The sequence below is a fragment of the Canis lupus genome, chromosome 37 (genome assembly GCF_011100685.1).
Source record: "Canis lupus familiaris isolate Mischka breed German Shepherd chromosome 37, alternate assembly UU_Cfam_GSD_1.0, whole genome shotgun sequence".
NCBI classification, from domain to species: Eukaryota; Metazoa; Chordata; class Mammalia; order Carnivora; family Canidae; genus Canis; species Canis lupus.
The window spans coordinates 25,155,976-25,175,444 of record NC_049258.1 but is presented as its reverse complement, the minus strand read 5'-3'; the positions used below and the strand labels follow the sequence as shown (position 1 = coordinate 25,175,444).

General features: G+C 46.7%; 1 protein-coding gene across 9 annotated transcripts in view; it reads right to left on the bottom strand.

Annotated features, from left to right (window-relative positions):
- Positions 1-1,792: 1,792 nt before the first annotated feature.
- STK36 (serine/threonine kinase 36) overlaps positions 1,793-19,469 on the bottom strand; it is a 25,170-nt gene continuing 7,493 nt past the window's right edge. For all 9 annotated transcript variants that reach the window (XM_038585732.1, XM_038585733.1, XM_038585736.1 and 6 more), the window contains 18 exons: positions 19,219-19,318; positions 17,487-17,630; positions 13,590-13,769; positions 12,321-12,418; positions 11,807-11,912; positions 10,433-10,583; positions 10,119-10,246; positions 9,485-9,589; positions 8,810-8,908; positions 8,636-8,724; positions 8,309-8,372; positions 8,012-8,122; positions 6,345-6,419; positions 5,723-5,897; positions 4,921-5,068; positions 4,541-4,688; positions 3,233-3,979; positions 1,793-2,182 (listed from right to left, as the gene is read on the bottom strand). In XM_038585732.1, the coding sequence (XP_038441660.1) occupies positions 2,039-2,182; positions 3,233-3,979; positions 4,541-4,688; positions 4,921-5,068; positions 5,723-5,897; positions 6,345-6,419; positions 8,012-8,122; positions 8,309-8,372; positions 8,636-8,724; positions 8,810-8,908; positions 9,485-9,589; positions 10,119-10,246; positions 10,433-10,583; positions 11,807-11,912; positions 12,321-12,418; positions 13,590-13,769; positions 17,487-17,630; positions 19,219-19,318 (2,812 nt within the window). In that variant the 3' untranslated portion in view covers positions 1,793-2,038. The remainder of the gene's footprint in view (positions 2,183-3,232; positions 3,980-4,540; positions 4,689-4,920; positions 5,069-5,722; positions 5,898-6,344; positions 6,420-8,011; positions 8,123-8,308; positions 8,373-8,635; positions 8,725-8,809; positions 8,909-9,484; positions 9,590-10,118; positions 10,247-10,432; positions 10,584-11,806; positions 11,913-12,320; positions 12,419-13,589; positions 13,770-17,486; positions 17,631-19,218; positions 19,319-19,469) is intronic.

Genomic DNA, 19,469 nt, shown 5'->3' with positions numbered 1-19,469 from the left:
ACTCAAAGTTCAAGGTCTCCAGGCTTACAACATCCTGGTCCCCACTGTCTTCCTGTCCTCAGCTCCTACTATTCTCCCCCTTCTTCGCATCTTCCATCCAAACTGGCCTCCTCACAGCTCCTCAAGCCCCCCCAGGGATACTTCCACCTCAGGGCCTCTGCAATGATTATTCTGTCTTGGATTTTCCCTCAGATAGCTGCATTGTTCATTTTCTCACTTCCTTCAAGTCTTGGCTCAAAGGACATCTCAGTGGGGCCTCCCCTGACCGTCCAACTCAACACTCCTCATACTCTCTCTGCTTAATTTTTCCCAGAGCTTTATCACATCTCTACATGCTATACAGAATTCACTCATTTTAGTAAGTTGTCTTTCCTACCAGAATGGAAACTCTGTGATGAACACGCATTGCTTTATCTCCAATGCCTAGAACAATACCTGGCACAGAGAAAGGACTGAACTGTGAACTGAACTGAAATAATCTGGATAGGAGGAAATTATAGTGGTTTCTAGGAAAAATGTTATTTTTGCTAAAATATAAACACAGACAGTGCACAGTGAAGGTGAGGGCTAAATAAAATTCCTTATAAAAATAAGGGCACCTGGGGTATCTGGGTAGCTCAGTTGGTTGAGTATCTAGCTCTTGATTTCGGCTCAGGTTGTGATGTCAGTGTCATGAGATTGAGCCCCATGTCAGGGTCTGCACTCAGTATAGAGTCTGCCTGTCCCTTTCCCTCTGCTCTTCCTCTGGCTTGCACACTGTCTCCCAAATAAATATATAGAATCTTAAAAAAAAAAAAAGGGCATCTTATTTATCTTTCATTTCGAAAATAATTGGAATTTAGATAGGATAAAAAGTAGTCTCCCCATTTTGTGGATGGAGAAATCAGAGCCCTTGCAAGCCATCCAGTGAGTTAAGGTTTAAGCTTCCTAGTATGTTTCCAGCTGGATCATGACTCTAACTGATGGGTCTGCCAAACATCTTTCTGGTAAAATGCACAACATCCATAAACAGCTGCCCTTCTCAAGCAGCTGGGCTTCCTTATACATTGAAACTCCATCAAACAGTAAAACTCATCACTAAGGCTGAGATCACAAAGCAATCCAATGTACCTCTCTGTTTAATCCTATTCCTCCCTGTTTCAGCTCCACTGGCCTTGGCTTGGAAGTAGGTAACTACATGTAGCTCATTATGGGTGGAGGAAGCTGGAAGGCAGGAAGAGATACAATTAATAAACTCCCAAACCAGGATCTTGTGTGAACAGGACACAAGTGCTTCCAGCACCACAAGAGCTGAGAGAGGAGCTGAGCCTCCCCAAACTCTTACCCTGGCAGCTCCAAGTAAGATAAAGTATACCTTTTATTATAAGAATTCACAGAGGAAAGATGAGCAGAAGAAAGGCAGGAAGGAGAGAGGGAGGAAAGAAAGGAAGGAGGAAGGAAAGGAATGAGGGAGGGAAGAAAGAGTAAGGGAAGGAAGGGAGGGAAAAAAAGAAAAAGAAAGACAAGTCTCTTTCCATACTAACCCATGGATGGGAATGTGGGCAATGGGGCCAGGGAACCATCCACAGCAGGGACTACTGGCATTTATCACCCTAAGGTGAGACAGGTCCTGTTTATCACCGACCTGGGGCCAGTGCACTACAGCAAGAACCTGCTAGGATTATAGAAGCTCCAGAAAGGGAGAGCTCTTGGATAGAAAGTGCCTCCCCGAGGTCCAGGAGGTGTGTTCCTGGGATTAAAGGCACACAATTGCAGAAAGAGCCCTCAATATAGAAAAGGAAGGACTCTTCTCTGGCACCAACAGCAATGAAGTTTACTGGTTGAAATCATCCTGAATCTGGGGAAAGGAGGGAGCTTTATACATAAATCTCTTCTAGTTTCTCATTCACAAATCAGTTGACTTGCAGCTTATCTCTCTCTCTCTTTTTTTTTAAGTCTCTTTAGCTCTCGGTTGAGTTGGTGGCTTGTACAGTAGAAAAAGGAGAAGTTGGCAATAAGGGGGCAAACAGGCTGGAGGCTGGACCACAGTACTCTGAGGTCACGTGCTGTGGGTTGGCCTCAGGAGGTGAATGAGTTTCCTGCAGTGTCTGGCAGAGGCAGGGCGGGGGCTGCTGTGCACCAGTAACTGATTGCCCAGAGAAAGCATGGCCAATCGCTCGCTGGCCCCCAGGGACACCAGCACCTGTGGGACAGAGAGCAGATGACGGAATACGGCACACAGAGGACTCTCATGTGGCCCAACAATTCCCACCCTAGAAAACAAAGAAAAGGAAACCAGGGACTCCATCCAGATCGGGTGGGGTTAAGAGAAACCGTGGAGATGAGGCTCAGCAGGACCAGAGGTCTACTCCTGTTCACTTTGGTGATATACCATGAAACTGAGGCACTGAGGGATCCATGCACTTGTCCCCAGAAAGGGTAATCCATGCAGCAGTGACAGCTCATCACAAAGTATGATTCCCAGTCGTAGAGCCTGACCAGTGGGCCTTAACCTCATTACCTCTGGGAATCCCTTTCATTATTTCCCCACAAGGACTGCCAGAAAAATCCTAGAATTGATATCGTCACCATCCTGTCAAACTATCTGTCCTGCATGAGCCATCCAATGCTACCACATTGCACTATTACAATTTGGACGTGGACGTGTGATTTCCATTCAGCTACTTGATGTACTCAGCAGAAAAAGCAAAATAAAGCAGTGGTTAAGGTATGGGCTCAGGACTCAGACTCTTGAGCTCAGAAGTCCAGTCTCCCAAACTAGCTTTGTAACTTGAATAAGTTCTTAAATTTTAGTGCCTTGGTGCCCTTACCTGCAAAATAAGGAATATAATAGCTTAAAGCAGATAATAAAGGTAAAATGCTTAGCATGCTGCTTGTCACATGGTAAGTGCTAAAAAAAAAGATAGCCACTTAATGGCCCCCAGAATGAAATCTCTCTATGCCTCAACATAGCCTGCTGTGCCCTCAACTCTGTCCACACAGCCTCGAGGAGATAGAAACCCTGGTTCTTGGGATCCCAGGAATTTCCCACTCATTGGAGCTCCTCCCACACTCCTTCCCTTCTCCAGGGTGGAAGGTGGGAGATGGCAAACTCATCTCCAGCACACTGCCCAGACATCTCCCGCTTCCCAACGGGGGGTTTCTGAGTGTCCCAATTCCTTAAAGACTATCTCAGAAAAACATTGTGAAATACAACCCCATTGTCGTGGTCCACAAATCCCCGTGGGTGTACCTGATGGATGCAGGGCTCCTGTCGGAGGCTCCGGAGGGCAATGAGGGCAGCTTCCTTCACATTCAGCTGGGGGTCTCCACATGCCATTTCTAGGAGCCGCTGGGGTACTTGGTACTGTAACAGCTCTGCCCCCAACCCCTCAGGCCCCAGGTTCCCCAGAGCAGACACGGCATTGCGCCGGATACCAGCCTGAGGATCTTCCAGCAGCTGGGTCATACCGGGTACCGCGGCGGCCAAGGCAGGTCCCAGGGGACCAGCTTGGTAGGCTGCATTGCCCACAGCGAAACTGGCACTGCGCCGCACCGCAGGGTCCTTGTCTCCAAGCCCCAATAGCAGAAGGTTGAGCAGCCCGGCCTGGCTCTGCAGCGCCCCACGCAGGGCCATGCTGTGTTGCAGTAAGTGTCCCAGGAGCCCATAAGTGCGGGCCCGCACAGAATGCTCTGGGTGGCCCAGGAGACTGCGCAGGGGCCGATAGGACTCATCGGAGCCGGCCAGGAGTTCTTGGATAAAGGACAAGTGGCTAGGAGACAACACTCGGGCTGTGTGGGCCAGCAAGGAGAGAAGGTCGGAGGTTAGCAGTGGCTGGTCACCCAGGAGGGCAACTGAGAGGAAGGAGATGACAGTTCTAGGGGAGGCAGCCACTGTGTTCACAAACTGGTTGAGAGACGTGAGATCCGTGAGGGCCAGGCGTGTGAGGAGGCTGACAGGCAACTCGACTTGAGGCAACGGAAGATGGTGGCAGCAGACCTGGAAAGAGAGGAGCAGGGTAGCAGGCAAAAGTGGTTCAGGGAGTTGGAGCACTCACTGCAGCGAGGTAGCTAGTAGGAACCCAAGATCTGGCAGAGAGAAAAGCCAAGCTATGCTGGGAAAGACCACAGAGAACTGGAAGACCTGACCCAAGCCCTCCATGTGAGACACTGTGGAGCCCAGGAGAACAAGTGCAAGATCATTCCTTGCTCTGCAAGTACTCAGTCTTGGCCTTCAAAGGCCCACTGCTTCATGCCAAGAATTGCCAGAGAAGTGATTCCTGGCTGAGGAGCTGGGTCTCCAGTGCCTTGACTGGGATGTCCTCCCCAGGAGCTCCAACTGATCCAGATGAGGGACTGGTGGAGAGTGGCGGTGCCAGACCCAGCTCCAACCAATGCTCTCTGCTCAGATCTGAATGCTTTCTCCACTCCCAGCTCTTAGATGGAGCCAGATACTCTGCTGTTCTAGGGGCCCAGGAAAGCCCTGGAGCTGTCAGCAAGTCAATCAGAGTACACAGGGTTGGACATCTCCACCTTCGTGCCTAAGGAGCTTCCCAAGTACCTGCAGCAGGTGGGCCGCGACTTCTGAGTCCACAAAGTCAGCCAAGACACCTCTGAAGAGGTCGGCATCCACATCCAGGGCGAAGGGGAAGCAGAGGAGCTGGCAGACAGAGAGCACCACGACGGGCAGAAACTCAGCCCCCTGAGGCCTAACGAGGGCAGTGTGGGAGGATTTACCAGGTGCGGCTTACCTACCCTTTTACCATTCTCTGCCCCTCCTCAAATCCAAGTCTGCTCCCATTCCCCACCCTCCTCAGTGCCATGGCTTGCCTCACAGCTCAACCTGTCAGCTACGGCTCTCCTGCCTAGCCCTCCTCATCCCCCACCCTGTACTGCAGACTCTCTGAACCATCGGGTCTCCCTCCTCTTGCTCAAACTTACGCCCGGCCCAGCTGACGCAGGAAGCTGGGGGAAAGCAGGTGCTTCAGAGTGGACATGAGGATACTTCCACGCTGTGACAGGTGGCTCAGGCATAACTGGGGCTCCTGGGTGAAGGTGGCCACAGCCAGACTCAGCAGGGCTGCCATGCCTGAAAACACCAAGAATGGAAACCCCGTGGAGCAGGCAAGAGGCCCAGGTGCTCCTGCTTCTCCAGGGCTCCCGGGGCTCCCACCTATTGAGTCCCTTTCCTACCTAGCATATCCCACTCCGTCCTCTGCCCTGGCAGCAGCAGCCGCAGCAATCTCCGTGGGCTAACCCAGTGCTAGTCTGCCTCTTCCTTTTTTTTTTTTATTTTTTTATTTTTTTTTTTTAATTTTTTATTTATTTATGATAGTCACAGAGAGACAGAGAGAGGCAGAGACACAGGCAGAGGGAGAAGCAGGCTCCATACACCGGGAGCCCGATGTGGGACTCGATCCTGGGTCTCCAGAATCGCGCCCTGGGCCAAAGGCAGGCGCCTAACCGCTGCGCCACCCAGGGATCCCTTTTTTTTTTTTTTTAAAGATTTTATTTATTCATGAGAGACAGAGAGAGAGAGAGAGGCAGAGACACAGGCAGAGAGAGACGCAGGCTTCACGCAGGGAGCTTGACATGGGACTCGATCCCAGGACTCCAGGATCACGCCCTGGGCCAAAGGTGGATGCTCAACCACTGAGCCACCTGGGCATCCCTAGTCTGCCTCTTCTTGAAGAGAGATCAAGACTTTGGTCTCACAATGGAGGCCATGCGGATGGAAAGATACCTTGGGGTGAGATCAGCGTCCAGTCTGGCTCTGGGCTTTGTGGCCTGGATAGTGATGGCTCCTCTTCCTGTGGAGACACCTCCTCAGGGAGCCTCAGAGCCATTGAGAACCGGTGCCACAGAACGGTCCATATTTCTGAGTCAGCCACGTCCCTTAACAGGCTACCCTTTCCTGGCTGAAAATGAAATTAAAGGAGGGTGGGTAGGGAGGTCAAAGTCAGGCCTCAAAGTGCTTTTTTTTTTTTCACTCTCATCCCTGACCTATAAGGAAAGGCAGTCCCAGAAATAATTCCTCTGTTTTCCCAACAACCTGGGACTTCCCTGTTAGTTTCCTTTCTTATCACATCTTAACCCATGTTAAGATGGGTTAACCCATGTCTGCTGAAAGCCAGGGAATTATAGCTCTCCTCCCCCACTGAATCCTGAGGGATGCAGCTGTGATTTCTTAGAAAGGAAATCTGTGCTGAGGGTGGGGGGGGGTCCCATTTGAAGGCTATCACAGGCACCAAGTATGACTGATGAGGTAAGTGTGGGTTGCTTCTTCATTCCTATTGTCTAGCGGTTCATCAAAATACCTAGTTGCTCTCTCCTGCCTTTCCATCCAACCTAGGATGCCCCCATACCTGGGTGAGAAGCTGTAGCAGGAGGATGAGGAGGCCATCATAGAAGCCACAGCAACCTGGTGGAATCAGCCGGACCTATTGGAGAGAAGCAGGAAGAATGCAGATCCCTGGGAGAGATGAAGGGGGTGCCTCATGAACCTGTGCATGCAACTCCCGGTCAGGCAGAAAGAGCTCTTCCTCAACCTGGGGCAGTGGGGAGAACTCTTATGGACTTTGGAGCCTTGGCTCCTGACTATTCATTCAATGACTACTTCTGCCCCAAAGACACATAGTCTGGGGTTGGGATGGGGGTTAGGTTAAGAGGACCTAACTCTGCATTCTGGAGGTAGAACACGGATGAACTGAAAGTCGAAAAGCCAGTCAAGAGAAGGAGGTAGTAGGAAGGAACAGCATTCCAAATAGAACTCATAGCATAAATAAAGTAGCTTATGAAGGATGAGAATAAATTCTAGAAGTGGTAAGTCTGGGTATAGCAGGATTACAGAGCCCAGAGGTAACAGATGAGCTCTGAGTAGATGGTAAAGGAGTCTGAATTTTATCCTGGAAGTGGTGGGAAGCCACTGAGGACTTATGCAAGGTTCCCAGAGGCAAGATTTTCATCTCTTCTATTCACTGCTATACCCTCAGTGCCCAGGATAGCATCTGGTACTCAATACGTGTTTCTGTGCTAAATACTTACTGGTTGAATAAATGACTAGACTTTTAAGAAAGCTCATTCTGGTGGCAGTGAAGAGAATAAACTGGAGAGGAGAGAGTCTAGAAAAGAGATCCTTCGGCAGGCAAGTGCCACGGTGCAAGACAGATGATGTGCACACAAGCTAAGGCAGGGCAACGACGGTGGCAGGCAAAAAAAAAGATCGGAAACATGACAGGAAGGCAGAACACAGGGAGCTCAGGGGAACCATCTAGGTGGGGGAATAATGGAGCAGAGGGCACAGTCTCTGATGACTCCCAGGTTACTGACTGGGGCTCCTGGATGAAAGGGAGCACCATCACTACTGCCACCACCTCTCTGAAGTTCCACTTCACCTAGGGGAAGCAGGTCAGTACCATTACATCTCACGTGTCTCTCTCCAGCGTGTCATGGGATAACATGTGAAACACTTTCTGAGTTCTAAAGAATTCTGCACCTATAAGGATGATGATCATTTGAATCCAAAGTCTATCCTTTTTACAAATGAGAGACAGGTGGGTTCCAAAAGTATCTAAAAAGGAGAGTGGGGAAGGGCCTAGAAAAAGGAGAAAGTGGAAAGGAGGCTACAGAGTGGACAGGATTTGTGAAGAGTTCTCAGGATGCCAGCTACCTTTTCCAACTTGGTTGAGGAGAAGGCGGGGTGGTGGGGTGGGGGACAGGGAGCACAATCTGCCATCTGAGGGGAAGGGATGAAGCTTTGGAAAAGATCTTAATAACAGGAGCAGGAGCTCCCGGAGGAAGGGAGTGAGGTACACAGGGAAATCACATCCTCTGGTAACTTGGGTCCCCTTCCCTCTCCTTCTTTGCCTGCCAGTCTGGGCTCAGAGGGGGCTGTGATCTGGGAACAGACAGACAGGAAAGGAAAGACTCCATGGCTCCTTTCCAACTGTTTGGTTTGCCCCAGTCATGCTGGCGCTTCAGTCTCCTCCCCTGACAGGAGCACTGGGTCTGTGTCCTCCCTGGGCTATCTCACCTCCGCAGGGGCAGACAGAGCGTGTGAGGCTGCAGCAATCCACTCCACAGGCTGGAGGTCGAAGGTCACCCCTTGCTGCCCAAGTTGTCCCAACAGACAGGCTGCTGCACTCTGGGGGGGAGTCAGAGAAGAAGGAATGTCTGAATTGGCACAGCAGTCAAGACAGAGGATTTATGTCTCCATCTGGCGCCACGGAATATGCGTCATACCTGCTGCTAATGACACAGTGATGTCTGTGCTCCAGAAGGGCTGGATGGCAGGGCAAAAAGGGGAGGAAGAAGAAAGTTGAAAACTCACCACAAGAGAGACGATGTGTGAATGAGTAAAGAGAGTAGCAATCTCATTGCCTAGCTTCTCCATTCTGGAAAAAGGAGACACATCAAAGGGTGCAGCTGAGTGAAAAGAGGCAGGGGGGTGGCCTCCCTCCCCGCTGGACAGCACTCTCCATGTAGGTTGGCACAAAGTTGGTGGGAATCTAGGTCTATTCTTTGTAGAGAAGACTTCACTCTCTCTATCCCAATCCCTCCTAAGGGGAGGCTACAAGGTGCCATTCCCCATATTCTACATAAGGGTGAGCAATGGGGATGGGAGATTCCAGCGGAGAGACCCCACTTTATGACTTACCCAGGAGGCAGATCTTGCAGCTGAAGGACAAGAAGGGAGAGGAGGTAGAGAGCCACTTCAGTAGACTCTTCCCAATCCACGACCTTTACCTACAAAGGAAATCAAGATAGCAGAGCAACTTCTGATTGAGGCAGTGGGGCCACCACAATATACCTGCCTGTGTTGCTGGCCTACCTTCCCCTGGACCAACATCAACAGTGACTCCAAGGCCAAGGGCTCTTGCCCTAGAAGATGGCACAGGCGCTCACTGATGTGGCAGCATGAGTAGAGAACCTAAGAGAGTGCAAAGCAGTCTGTCAGTGAGGCCAAATGGCCCCCAGGCAACTAGATTGGAAGGCTCAGCTGAGAAGCAGGCTAGCCTCTCAACGGATCTAGTATCCACACTGAGGTGTTAGAGAAGTTCAGGCCCATCCCACTCTTGCTATAAGACACTGAGATTGGGCTACTTCTCTGTTCTGATGAGGACTGGTGAACACTGGGGCCATCTCAGTGGAATAGATTTAAAAGCAGAAAGGGACCCTATGGGGTCTCTTGTCTCTCTCAGTGTCTTTCTCTTTCTCTCTCTCTTAGTCCTAGGGATTAAAAAGAAATCTGGGGGTGCCTGGGGGGCTCAGTTAGTTAAGCGCCTGACTCTTGATTCCAGCTTGGGTCATGATCTCAGGGTCGTGAGATCCAGCCCCATGTTGGGCTCTGTGTTGGGCATGGAGCCTGCTGAAGATTCTCTTTCCCTCTCCCTCTGTCCCTTCTGAAAGAAAAGAAAGAAAAGAAGAAAAGAAAAAAGAAAAGAAAAGAAAAGAGAAGAGAAGAAAAGAGAAATATGAAGTCCCAAGAGTTTTGAACAGGCAGTACCTTGAGAAGGTGTAGGCACAGGATGGGATGCTGCAAGCCAGAGATGAGGGATGGCCTCAGTTGGTTGCTCTCTTCACTGAGCTGGTTCGCCAAATGCCTAGAGATCTGTAGGGACACACCTGAAGCCTCCATCCCATTCCTGATTCCAATACTATTTCTCTCCTATCTCCAATGAATCAGGACTCTTGACCCCTTGGTAGCCACTCTCCCCCAAGTTCACCAGGAACCTCAGACCCCATCCCATCCTCAGTCGTCATGGCCAATGGAGAACCAATGGTCATGGCCTATTTTAGCCTCAGTATGGGCAGGTACAGAGGAAAGTGTTACTGGCCAAAAGGAGCAGGAAATATAAATCCTGAGCCCTTGAGGAAGCATCATGGGTGGCTTCAGAGCAGCCGCTCTGCCACATGGGCAGTTTGTCACTGAGCTCTCTAACCAGCTAGCCAAGGGCTTTGGGGTTTTGGTGACATCATGTTCTAAAAGTGGCACAGACCCAGGGTGGGAGCGTCTGTTTCTGGAGATACGGAGTAAGGGGAAGCATAAATGCTCATTTTTCTGCCTTTCTAAGAAACTGAGGCCAGCTTCCTCATCTCCAGCAACATGGATGAGAGGAACCAAAAACTGCAGTTCAGACCTGCTCCTTGGCCTCCCAGCAGCTGGGCAGCCCCACAGGAGCAGTACATATGGCTGCCAGCGCAGAGGACATGGCTCCAGGCAGATCCTCACTCTGCTCCCGCAGTGGCTGGCTCACTTGGGGGGCTCCTATAGAGAAAGGCGAAGAACGGAGGGTAGGACCTGGTTATTTCTCTCAGATCCCCATTCATTCTTTCAGTACACAGTTAGTTACTGAGCACTCACTAAATGTCAGGCACTGTTTGAGACAATGGCAGTTGGGAGGGCAGAGCCAGAGTTACTCTCGAGTCAAGTGAATCACACACCCCTGGTTACCTGGGGGGGTGTGGAAAGAGAGCTGGGGGACTGTCAAACCGTGAAGAAGCCCATCCAGCACCGCCCGCTGCGTTGTCAGCAGGCTGGAGTAAAAGGCTTTGGAGATGGTCCAGCTGTTCCCATCCATGGCTTCACACAGAACAGTAAAGCACTAAGGGTAACAAAGGCAGGGTTGACGTTAGGGCAGCAGACTGACTGGGCTTAGGGTAAGGAGCAAGAATCCCCTAGAGAACCTGAGAAAAAAAGAGAAAACCCAGAGGGACCCGCTGTGACATTCTAAGTATTCTTTGCATAGAAAATGCATTAATAATCACCTTCATGTTTCAAGGATGGCAATTTTAGGTGTCAACCCTTCTATTCTTTGATCAACTGCCTCCCAGATGATGTTTCTCAAAGTGTTATCTGTAGACCATGAGTATGAGAACTCCTAGGGATTCCTGGGTCCCTCCCAACCTAGTACTACTGGTTCAGAATTTCGGGAGGTGGGGGGGGTTTATTCCAAATTCCCTATGCACTCGCTGCACAGTGACATATATGATAAATGCCGGCCAGTAACATGAGTCACTGATGGCCAAAATTTAGGTTAGACATTGGAAAAGCTTCCTGACATGAGAGGGTGAAGGATGTTAAAATAGGCTCTCAGACTAGAAGAGTCTGAATGGACTGCTCGCTGGAGGCAGAAATGCAGCTCAGATTTGTGTCCCCTCATTGCCAGTTTGAACAACTAGGCAATTGTTTACTTCCTTGCTGATGTTCCTCTCTGTCTCCTCTGACATAAGTTAGAACTTAGGTATCTTCTTGTTCAATCTTCTGTTCTCCTGGCCCTCACCTCCAGAGTCCAGAGGCGAGAACTCACTAGCTTACTAGTCCACAGGACAAATAAGTTTGAGAAACTAGCTCATCTGCAATCTCTTCGAAAAGGAATACTTCTACACGTGGTTCCCTAAAACAGGGAACAGTGCTTAATACTTCTGGACCTTTATGTACGCTGTTCCTTCTGCCTGGAATGTCCTCCCTACTTCCTGCCTCATCCACCTGGCAAGTTTCTATGTGCTCTTCAAATTCTAGCAAAGATGATTTCCTTCAAGACTTCTAGGACTCCCCAAACAGCATTAATTGTATCTTCTTCAGTGGTGCTTCTGTATTTTATGCAAGTTTTATATAAGTTCTAATGTACTAGTCCTTGATCATTTTTCATTTCCCCTACTAGACTACTTCTAGTCCCTTGAGGACGGGGACTTTCTCTTCATATGGCACAAAGTCAGTAAATGCTTGTATTACCTTGATCCAACCCCATGCAGTTATAAGAAAGGAGAAGGGAGAAACATGGGGAAAGACATCAAAGACAAAAATCTGGACAAAGGAGTAGATTACCATAAGGCTATCCCTCCGCAAAGTTTGCTTAGAGTCATCTGGTTGGGCCAGCAGTTTCCCCAACTGGTCCAGAAAGAGGTTGGCAGCCTCCTGAAACACCTGTAGGCTGGGAAAAAATAGCCCATCTCTCTAAAAGCCCACATGTGGTAAATAGGTCAATTCTGGGAAGATAGGAGAATCTCTGAAGAGGAAAATCTCAGAATGCTCCATCCCCTCTCCCCTGCTAAACATACACACAGTCTTACATACATGCCCTTCTAGCCCCTTCTTTGCTATTTTCTCGAGATTATTCATACTGTGACCCCTTCCATTTACTGTCTCATGACCCTTAGAACCTTCAAGTCTTGGAGTGGGTCTCAGGGTCCTTAGGAAGATTAGCTAGACTCTCAGGGTCAGTGAGCTCATCCCTAACCTGTCATCTTCTCCTTACTCAGCCTTTTCATGATAGGGGAAGAAACTGGGATAGACATTGTAGCCAAAGCAACCAACGAAGCAAAACTGGCTCTCATCCCACCTGTCACCTGTCTGGCTCCTCTCCAGATTGAAGGTACAGGCAAAGTAGGCCTGAATCACAGCCATCAGGTCCCGTAAGAAGGTCCCATACCAACATTGCTGCCAGGGAAGAGGACAGAGAGTAAGAGCGACGTAGGAGATGGAGACAAAATAGAAAAAACAGTTTAAAAAAAAGTGATCTGATATCCAGTCACGTTGACCAAACAGGAAGGGTCAGAGGGAATAGAGTGTCCAGAAAAAGAGGGGAAATCTAGAGGTAACAAACTGGTAGCCAATGGCCAAAAGCAGCCTGAAAATGTGTCCTGTCTGGCCTGAGAGCATTTAGAGGGTTTAGGAGGCTCTATTTTTTCAAAATAGCTCAAATTATTTTCTAAATTCTTTAATAACACTCAAGGTTAATACTCATGAACAGAAAGCAGCTTCCAGCTGCCTAAGCTAAAGCCCCAGGAAACATTTCAGTATCCTGCCCTCTCAGCTCAGCCCCAGCACAACACAGAATGGGAGGTAGGGATTCAGCCTCAGACACATTAAGCCTCAACCCTAGCTCCTCTACTCATCATCCCTGTGACCACGTACAACTTAGTGCCTGTGTATGAGTAGGTGAATCTCTGAATTTCCATACTTTTGTTTCCATAAAATTGGGTCAATGAAAGCCTAGGATTTGACATTCCAAAACGCAGCGCTCTACCTTTTGGGAAACTGTGCATATACATCTGGATTTCTTGCTTTTCTTAGAAAACTGGAAGATCTAGCAACATTGGGCCCATGTTCTTGTGTGGCAACAGTGAGCTGGAGCTGAGGGGATTTCCCATTCAGACTGGGCTCGAGCTCTCCAGTTTATCATGTTTCCCATTATTCATAGAGTCATACAGTCTACTTCGCTGACTGACGTGATCTGTCTGGCCTCAGAAGGCAGTGGCGTTTGCAACTCATGATCTACTAACTGCACAGGAGAAAAGAAAATAAAAGGCTGGGGGCCGGGCACCTGGCTGTCTCTGCCAGTTGAGCATCTGCCTTTGGCTCAGGTCGTGATCCCGGAGTCCTGAGATGGAGCCCCATATTGGGCTCCCTGCTCAGTGGGGAGTCTGCTTCTACCTCTCCCTCTGCCTGCAGCTCCCTCTGCTTGTGTGCTGTCAAATAAATAAAATCTTAAAAAAAAAAAAAAAAAAAAAAAACGCTGGGGCCTGAATAGAAACAACACTTGGAAGAAGAGACATGGAAAGTGAAGAAATTTCTGTAAGTCTTGTGAGGCTCCTGGCCTCGTGCTTACCTGCTGGATACTGTTGCTCTCCTGGCTGTGTCTGAGCAGGCTGAGCAGGAGCCCGGGGAGCCCTGCCTCACGGCAGAAGGAGTACAAGGGAACAGAGTCGCTGCAGCTGGATAGAAGACTGCTCAGGACCCGAAGTGCAGGAAGGATATGGGAAGCGTCCTCCGGCACATCTTTCAGGATCTGGGTGACATGAGGGAAACAGACAGTAATTGCTATTATCAGAGGGAAAAGGAAAGTCACAAATACCAGTGTCCTCCAAGGAGTTGGCAAAGCAGACCAAATGTTCTCACTCCTTTCTTTGGGACTCCAAAACCCAGAGAGGGAGACCACAGAAAAAGGGAAACAGTGCCAGGGAAAAGAAATATAGATGGACAGGTCACCTGACTTACAACAGCAGGGACCAATGGAAAGGGGGCCTCCCCTAAATCTCTGTCAGACCTAGTGTTATCGCTATCTGCTCCCTTCCTTCTCCAGCCCTTCACCTTAAACATGCATGCACACACACATACTTCCAAAGATTAAAACCAACAGACATAAAATAATGTCCTTCAACTCCAGACAGATAAAATAGTATTATCTTAACTCTAGATCAAAACTTAACTATGACTCGCAGGGCAAATCCAGTCTGTCACTTATTTTTATACAACCTGCAAGGTAAGGGCAGTATGATACTCTTAAACGGTTATTCTTTAGGGGCACCTGGGTGGCTCAGTGGCTGAGCAATTGCCTTTGCCTCGGGTAGTGATCTTGGGGTCCTCGGATCAAGTCCCACATGGGGCTCCCCACAGGGGGCCTGCTTCTCCCTCTGCCTAGGTCTCTGCCTCTGTGTGTCTCTCCTGAATAAATAAATAAAATTTTAAAACAAACAAACATGGTTATTCTTTAAAAAGTCACTCTTCGGGATCCCTGGGTGGCTCGGTGGTTTAGCGCCGCCTTCAGCTTAGGGTGTGATCCTGTAGACCCAGGATCAAGTCCCACATCGGGCTCCCTGCATGGAGCCTGCTTCTCCCTCTGCCTGTGTCTCTGCCTCTCTTTCTTTCTCTGTGTCTCATGAATAAATAAATAAAATCCTTAAAAAAATTTAAAATAAAAACAAAAAGTCACTCTTCAAAAGAGAATAACATTTACATCAAGTGCTTTATAACATGTCATTCACTGTTTCTAAATCTTTTCACTTATTTGCTCATTTACTCTTTTACAATAACCTGCTCAGTAAACACAATTATCCATTTTACAGATGAGAAGATTAAAGTCTATAGGAAGGTTAAGTAAGGAGTCAATTATCACACAGCTAAAGAGTAGTTGGCTGGAATTCAAACTCCAAAGTTTTACCCTGGAGGCAGAGCTTTTCACCTGCCTCCCTATTTTTTTAAAAAAGATTTTATTTATTCATGAGAGACACGAGAGAGAGAGAGAGAGAGAGAGAGAGAGAGAGGCAGAGACACAGGCAGAACGAGAAGCAGGCTCCATGCAGGGAGCCCAATGTGGGACTCGATCCCAGGTCTCCAGGGTCACGCCCTGGGCTGCAGGCGGCGCTAAACTGCTGTGCCACTGGGGCTACCCAATTGAAGTTACCCAACACTGTGAAGACAGCGAGGACAGCACGGAAGGGCCAGAGGGAGGTGCACGGTGCCAAGGCAATTCAATGAGGAAAAGGGTGCCTTAGACCATGGATGCTGTACAGCCACATGCAGAGAGATGAACTTAGATCCCTACCTCACGTTATACATAAAAAGTAACTCAAAATGGGCCAGAGACATAAATATTAGAGCTCCAACTAAAAAACTTTTAGAAAAAACATGGGAGGGGATCCCTGGGTGGCGCAGTGGTTTGGCGCCTGCCTTTGGCCCAGGGCGCGATCCTGGAGACCCAGGATCGAATCCCACATCGGGCTCCCGGTGCATGGAGCCTGCTTCTCCCTCTGCCTGTGTCTCTGCCTCCTCTCTCGCTCTCTCTCTCTGCGGCTATCATAAATAAATAAAAATTAAAAAAAAAAAAAAAAAAAAGAAAAAACATGGGAGAAAAGTCTTCCAGACTTTGGGTTTGGAATAGAATTCTTTCTTCTAACACCAAAAGCATAATCCACAAAAGAAAAAAAAATGGTAACTTGACGTCATCAAAATTCAAAACCTTTGTGCTTCAAAAAACACTCTTATGAAAATAAAAAGACAAATCAGAGCCTGGGAGAAAATATTTGCAAACCATATATCTGATAAAGGTCTCCTACCCAGAATATACAAAGAACTCTTAAAACTCAAACAACCAGATTTAAAAATGAGCAAAATGACTGAATGGATATTTCGCCAAAGAAGAAATACAAAGAGCTAATAAGCACATGAAAAGATCCTCATTAGTTATTAGCAAAATTCAAATTAAAATGACAATAAGACACTATTTCACATTCACTAGAATGGCTGTGATAAAAAGACAAACAATAATATATGTTGGCAAGAACATGGAGAAACAGAGACCTTCACACAGTGCTGGTGGGAATGCAAAATGAGACAGCCACTTTGGAAAATAGTTTAGCAGCTTCTTAAAATGATAAATATAAATTACCATACAACCCAGCAATTCTTAGGTATCCAAGAAAGAAAAATGAAAATGTATGCCCACACAAAGACTTCCACGTGAATGTCCTGAATGGCAAAGTTATTCACAAAAGCCAAAAAGTGGAAACAATTCAAATGTCCATCAACTAGTGAGTGAATAAACAAAATGTGATACATCCATATGATGGAATTCTAATCAGCAACAAAGAGAAATGAAGTATTGATACACCTCACAAGAAGAACAAACCTCAAAAACATTCTACTACATGAAAGGAACCAAATATAAAGACTGTATATTTTTATGATTCCATTTAGGTCCAGCAAAGGCAAATCTATGAGACAGAAAGTAGACAGGGGTCTGAGGCCAGGGTTGGGACTGATAATTACCTGTAAATGGGTATGAGGGATCTTAATGGAGGGATAAAAATATTCTAAAAATATATTATAGTGACGGTCTCACAATTTGGTACATTTTATAAAACGCACTAAAAAAAAAAACTTTAAGGAAAAGAGAAGGAAAGAGATGCAGGCAACATATTTTGGTGAGTTCCTGGCAAGGAAGAACATGGTGTTTCAGAAAAGGAAAGCCTTAAAAAAAAAAAAAAAAAAAAAAAAGGAAAGCCTTTGTAAGAAAAAAAACACTTATTATGAATGCAAATTAAAATGCTATCCTTTAAAAAAGAATCTCATTCTTCTCATTACTATATTTATGTTAGAACCTCTTACATACTTACTATATCTATACTTTAATTTCATCAATAAAATTGTGTGGAAGAGAGCTTTCTCTCATCATGGAAGGACTTAACAATATCCTCCATTTTTGCCTCTTGCTCTTCAATGTCTAAAACATTTACCATCCAAGTTTGCCCATTCTTGCTCTAGATGAATGTTTTTTGCTTCAGAAAAATTGAGGCCTGTTCTTTTTTTTTTTTTTTTTTTTAAGATTTATGTATTTATTAGAGAGAGAGAGCACATACACGAGCTTACATGCACAGGGGGCAGAGAGGCAGAGGGAGAAAGAGAATCTCAAGCAGACTCCCTCCTGAATGTGGAGCCTGAGGCTGGACTAGGTCTCTCAACCCTGAGATCATGACCTGAGCAGAAATCAAGAGTCAGACACTCAACCGACTAGCCACCAAGGCGCCTCCTTTTTAAAAAATATTTATTTACTTTAGAGAGCCAAGGACTGTTCTTTCTGTGTTACTAAAGGAGCTTAGAAAATCTTGAATTAAACAGATGAATTGAAAGAGAATTGGAAAGGGACAAACCTCCTTTTTTCTCCTGTTTTTTTCATGCCTCATCTGTGACTAACATAGTCTAAAATCCCGTTACTTGTGCCCGTTACCTGCCCTCCAGCCTCATGCAGCTGACCCTGGATGCGTTGGCAGAAGTCAGGATTGCACAGCAGAGTGAGAGGAGCCTTCAGTTGGATGGGCACAGGTTCACCAGTCTTTAGCAGGTGTTGCCACTCGTCATCGCTATCTGGCTCCTGAAGCATAGGGGAATAAAAGAGGTCACTCAACCTGGTGAATCATTGGAGTAGATGCAAGAACCAGTGAATTCTTTGGTACAGATGTATTTTTTCCAACCACCAGTTTAAAAAGGTACAGTTGACAGCACTTGAGGGGTCTTGAAAAGTCTCTTGGAGAATACTGGCATGTGTTCTTAAAGAGGTATCTAAAAATATGTCTATCACAACATGGTTTCTAATTTAAAAAATTGGAAATATCATAAAGGCAATCAGTAAGGGAATAATAAATCATGGCACATCCATCTTAGGAAATATTATGAAGTTATTAAAAAGAGTGTAGGGGGCAGCCCCGGTGGCGCAGCGCTTTAGCGCCGCCTGCAGCCCAAGGCATGATTCTGGAGACCCTGGATTGAGTCCCGCATCGGGTTCTCTGCATGAAGCCTGCTTCTCCCTCTGCCTGTGTGTCTCTGCCTCTCTCTCTCTCTCTGTGTGTGTCTCTATGAATAAATAAATAAAATCTTAAAAAAAAAAAAGAATTCTCTTTAAAAAAATAAAAATAAAAAGAGTGTAGAAGGGGGGATGTATCACTTATGTAGTATTCCCATACATAAACGAATCTCATCAGGAGGAAATATTGAATTTGAGGAACATTCTATAAAATAACTGGCCTCTGTACCTCAAAATTGTCAGTTATGAAAAACAAAGAAAAACTAGAAACTCTTCCAGAATAAAGGAAACTCATGAGGCATAACAACTAAACACAATATGTAACACCAGATTAGAGCATGGACTGGGAAAAAAAATTTTTCCCCTATAAAGAACATTACTGGAGCAACTGGCAAACTTTAAATATGGATTGTAGATGAAGTAAAAGAATTATATCCGCATTAAATTTCTGACGTCTGTTATTGTACTGTCACGGTGTAGGTTAATGGTCTCATTCTTCAGAAATATGCACTCAAGCACTTAGGAGTAAAGGGACATAATTGCAACTGACCCTAAAATGACTCAATAAAGATACACCCATATGCAGATATCTAGAGAGAGAATCAAAGCAACTATGGCAGCATTTTAACAGTGGGCTAATTTGTGTGAAGGGTATACAGGAACTTTTTGTGGCCTCTTCACAATTATTAAGTTTGAAACTTAATAAAAATAAAAAGTTAAAATCCCCCCAAAACTACATGTTCAGATGTAGAAGGCTCTCCAAAACAGGTTATATGGTAAGTGAGGCACAATGTAAAACAGTATACGTGGTGTGAACTCAGATACGTAAGAACAGCCAAACTGTAGATTTGTGTGTGCATATACATATATGTAAAAATTCAGGAAGTCTGGAAGAAGAAAGACTAAACTAATAACAGCAGACACCTCTGGGATTGGGGTAAGGCTCCAGATGGGGTAAGGCTTCATTTTTACCTATGTGTTCCAATTTTTGATAATTATATGTTCAGACACTATGCAATTAAAATCTACAAATTATAATAAAAAAGCAATTTTTAACACAAGGGGAGCTCATACTTGCTTGGATAGTTGGGAATCACTGTAACCCAGATCCAACATCTCCCGGCAGGGTCAAGGCCAAATGGAGCCCCTTAGGGCTTACCTCATTTTCTAGGTCCACTGCATCAATGCTCTGCTGGCCCACCACCTCTGGCCTCAGCTCTGGGTCAGCTTGTTCACAATCCTGGGTGATCTGGTTTTCCCTGCCAGAGGAACAGGGAGTAGGAGGAGTTCCTGTGAGGTTCAGGAACATTTCCCTCTCTCTAGGCCCAGGATAAGAATGAAGAATAAGCCATAAAGGATTGGATAGGGGAGCGCTCTCTTGTAGGACAGGATGTTGACCACTACACACTT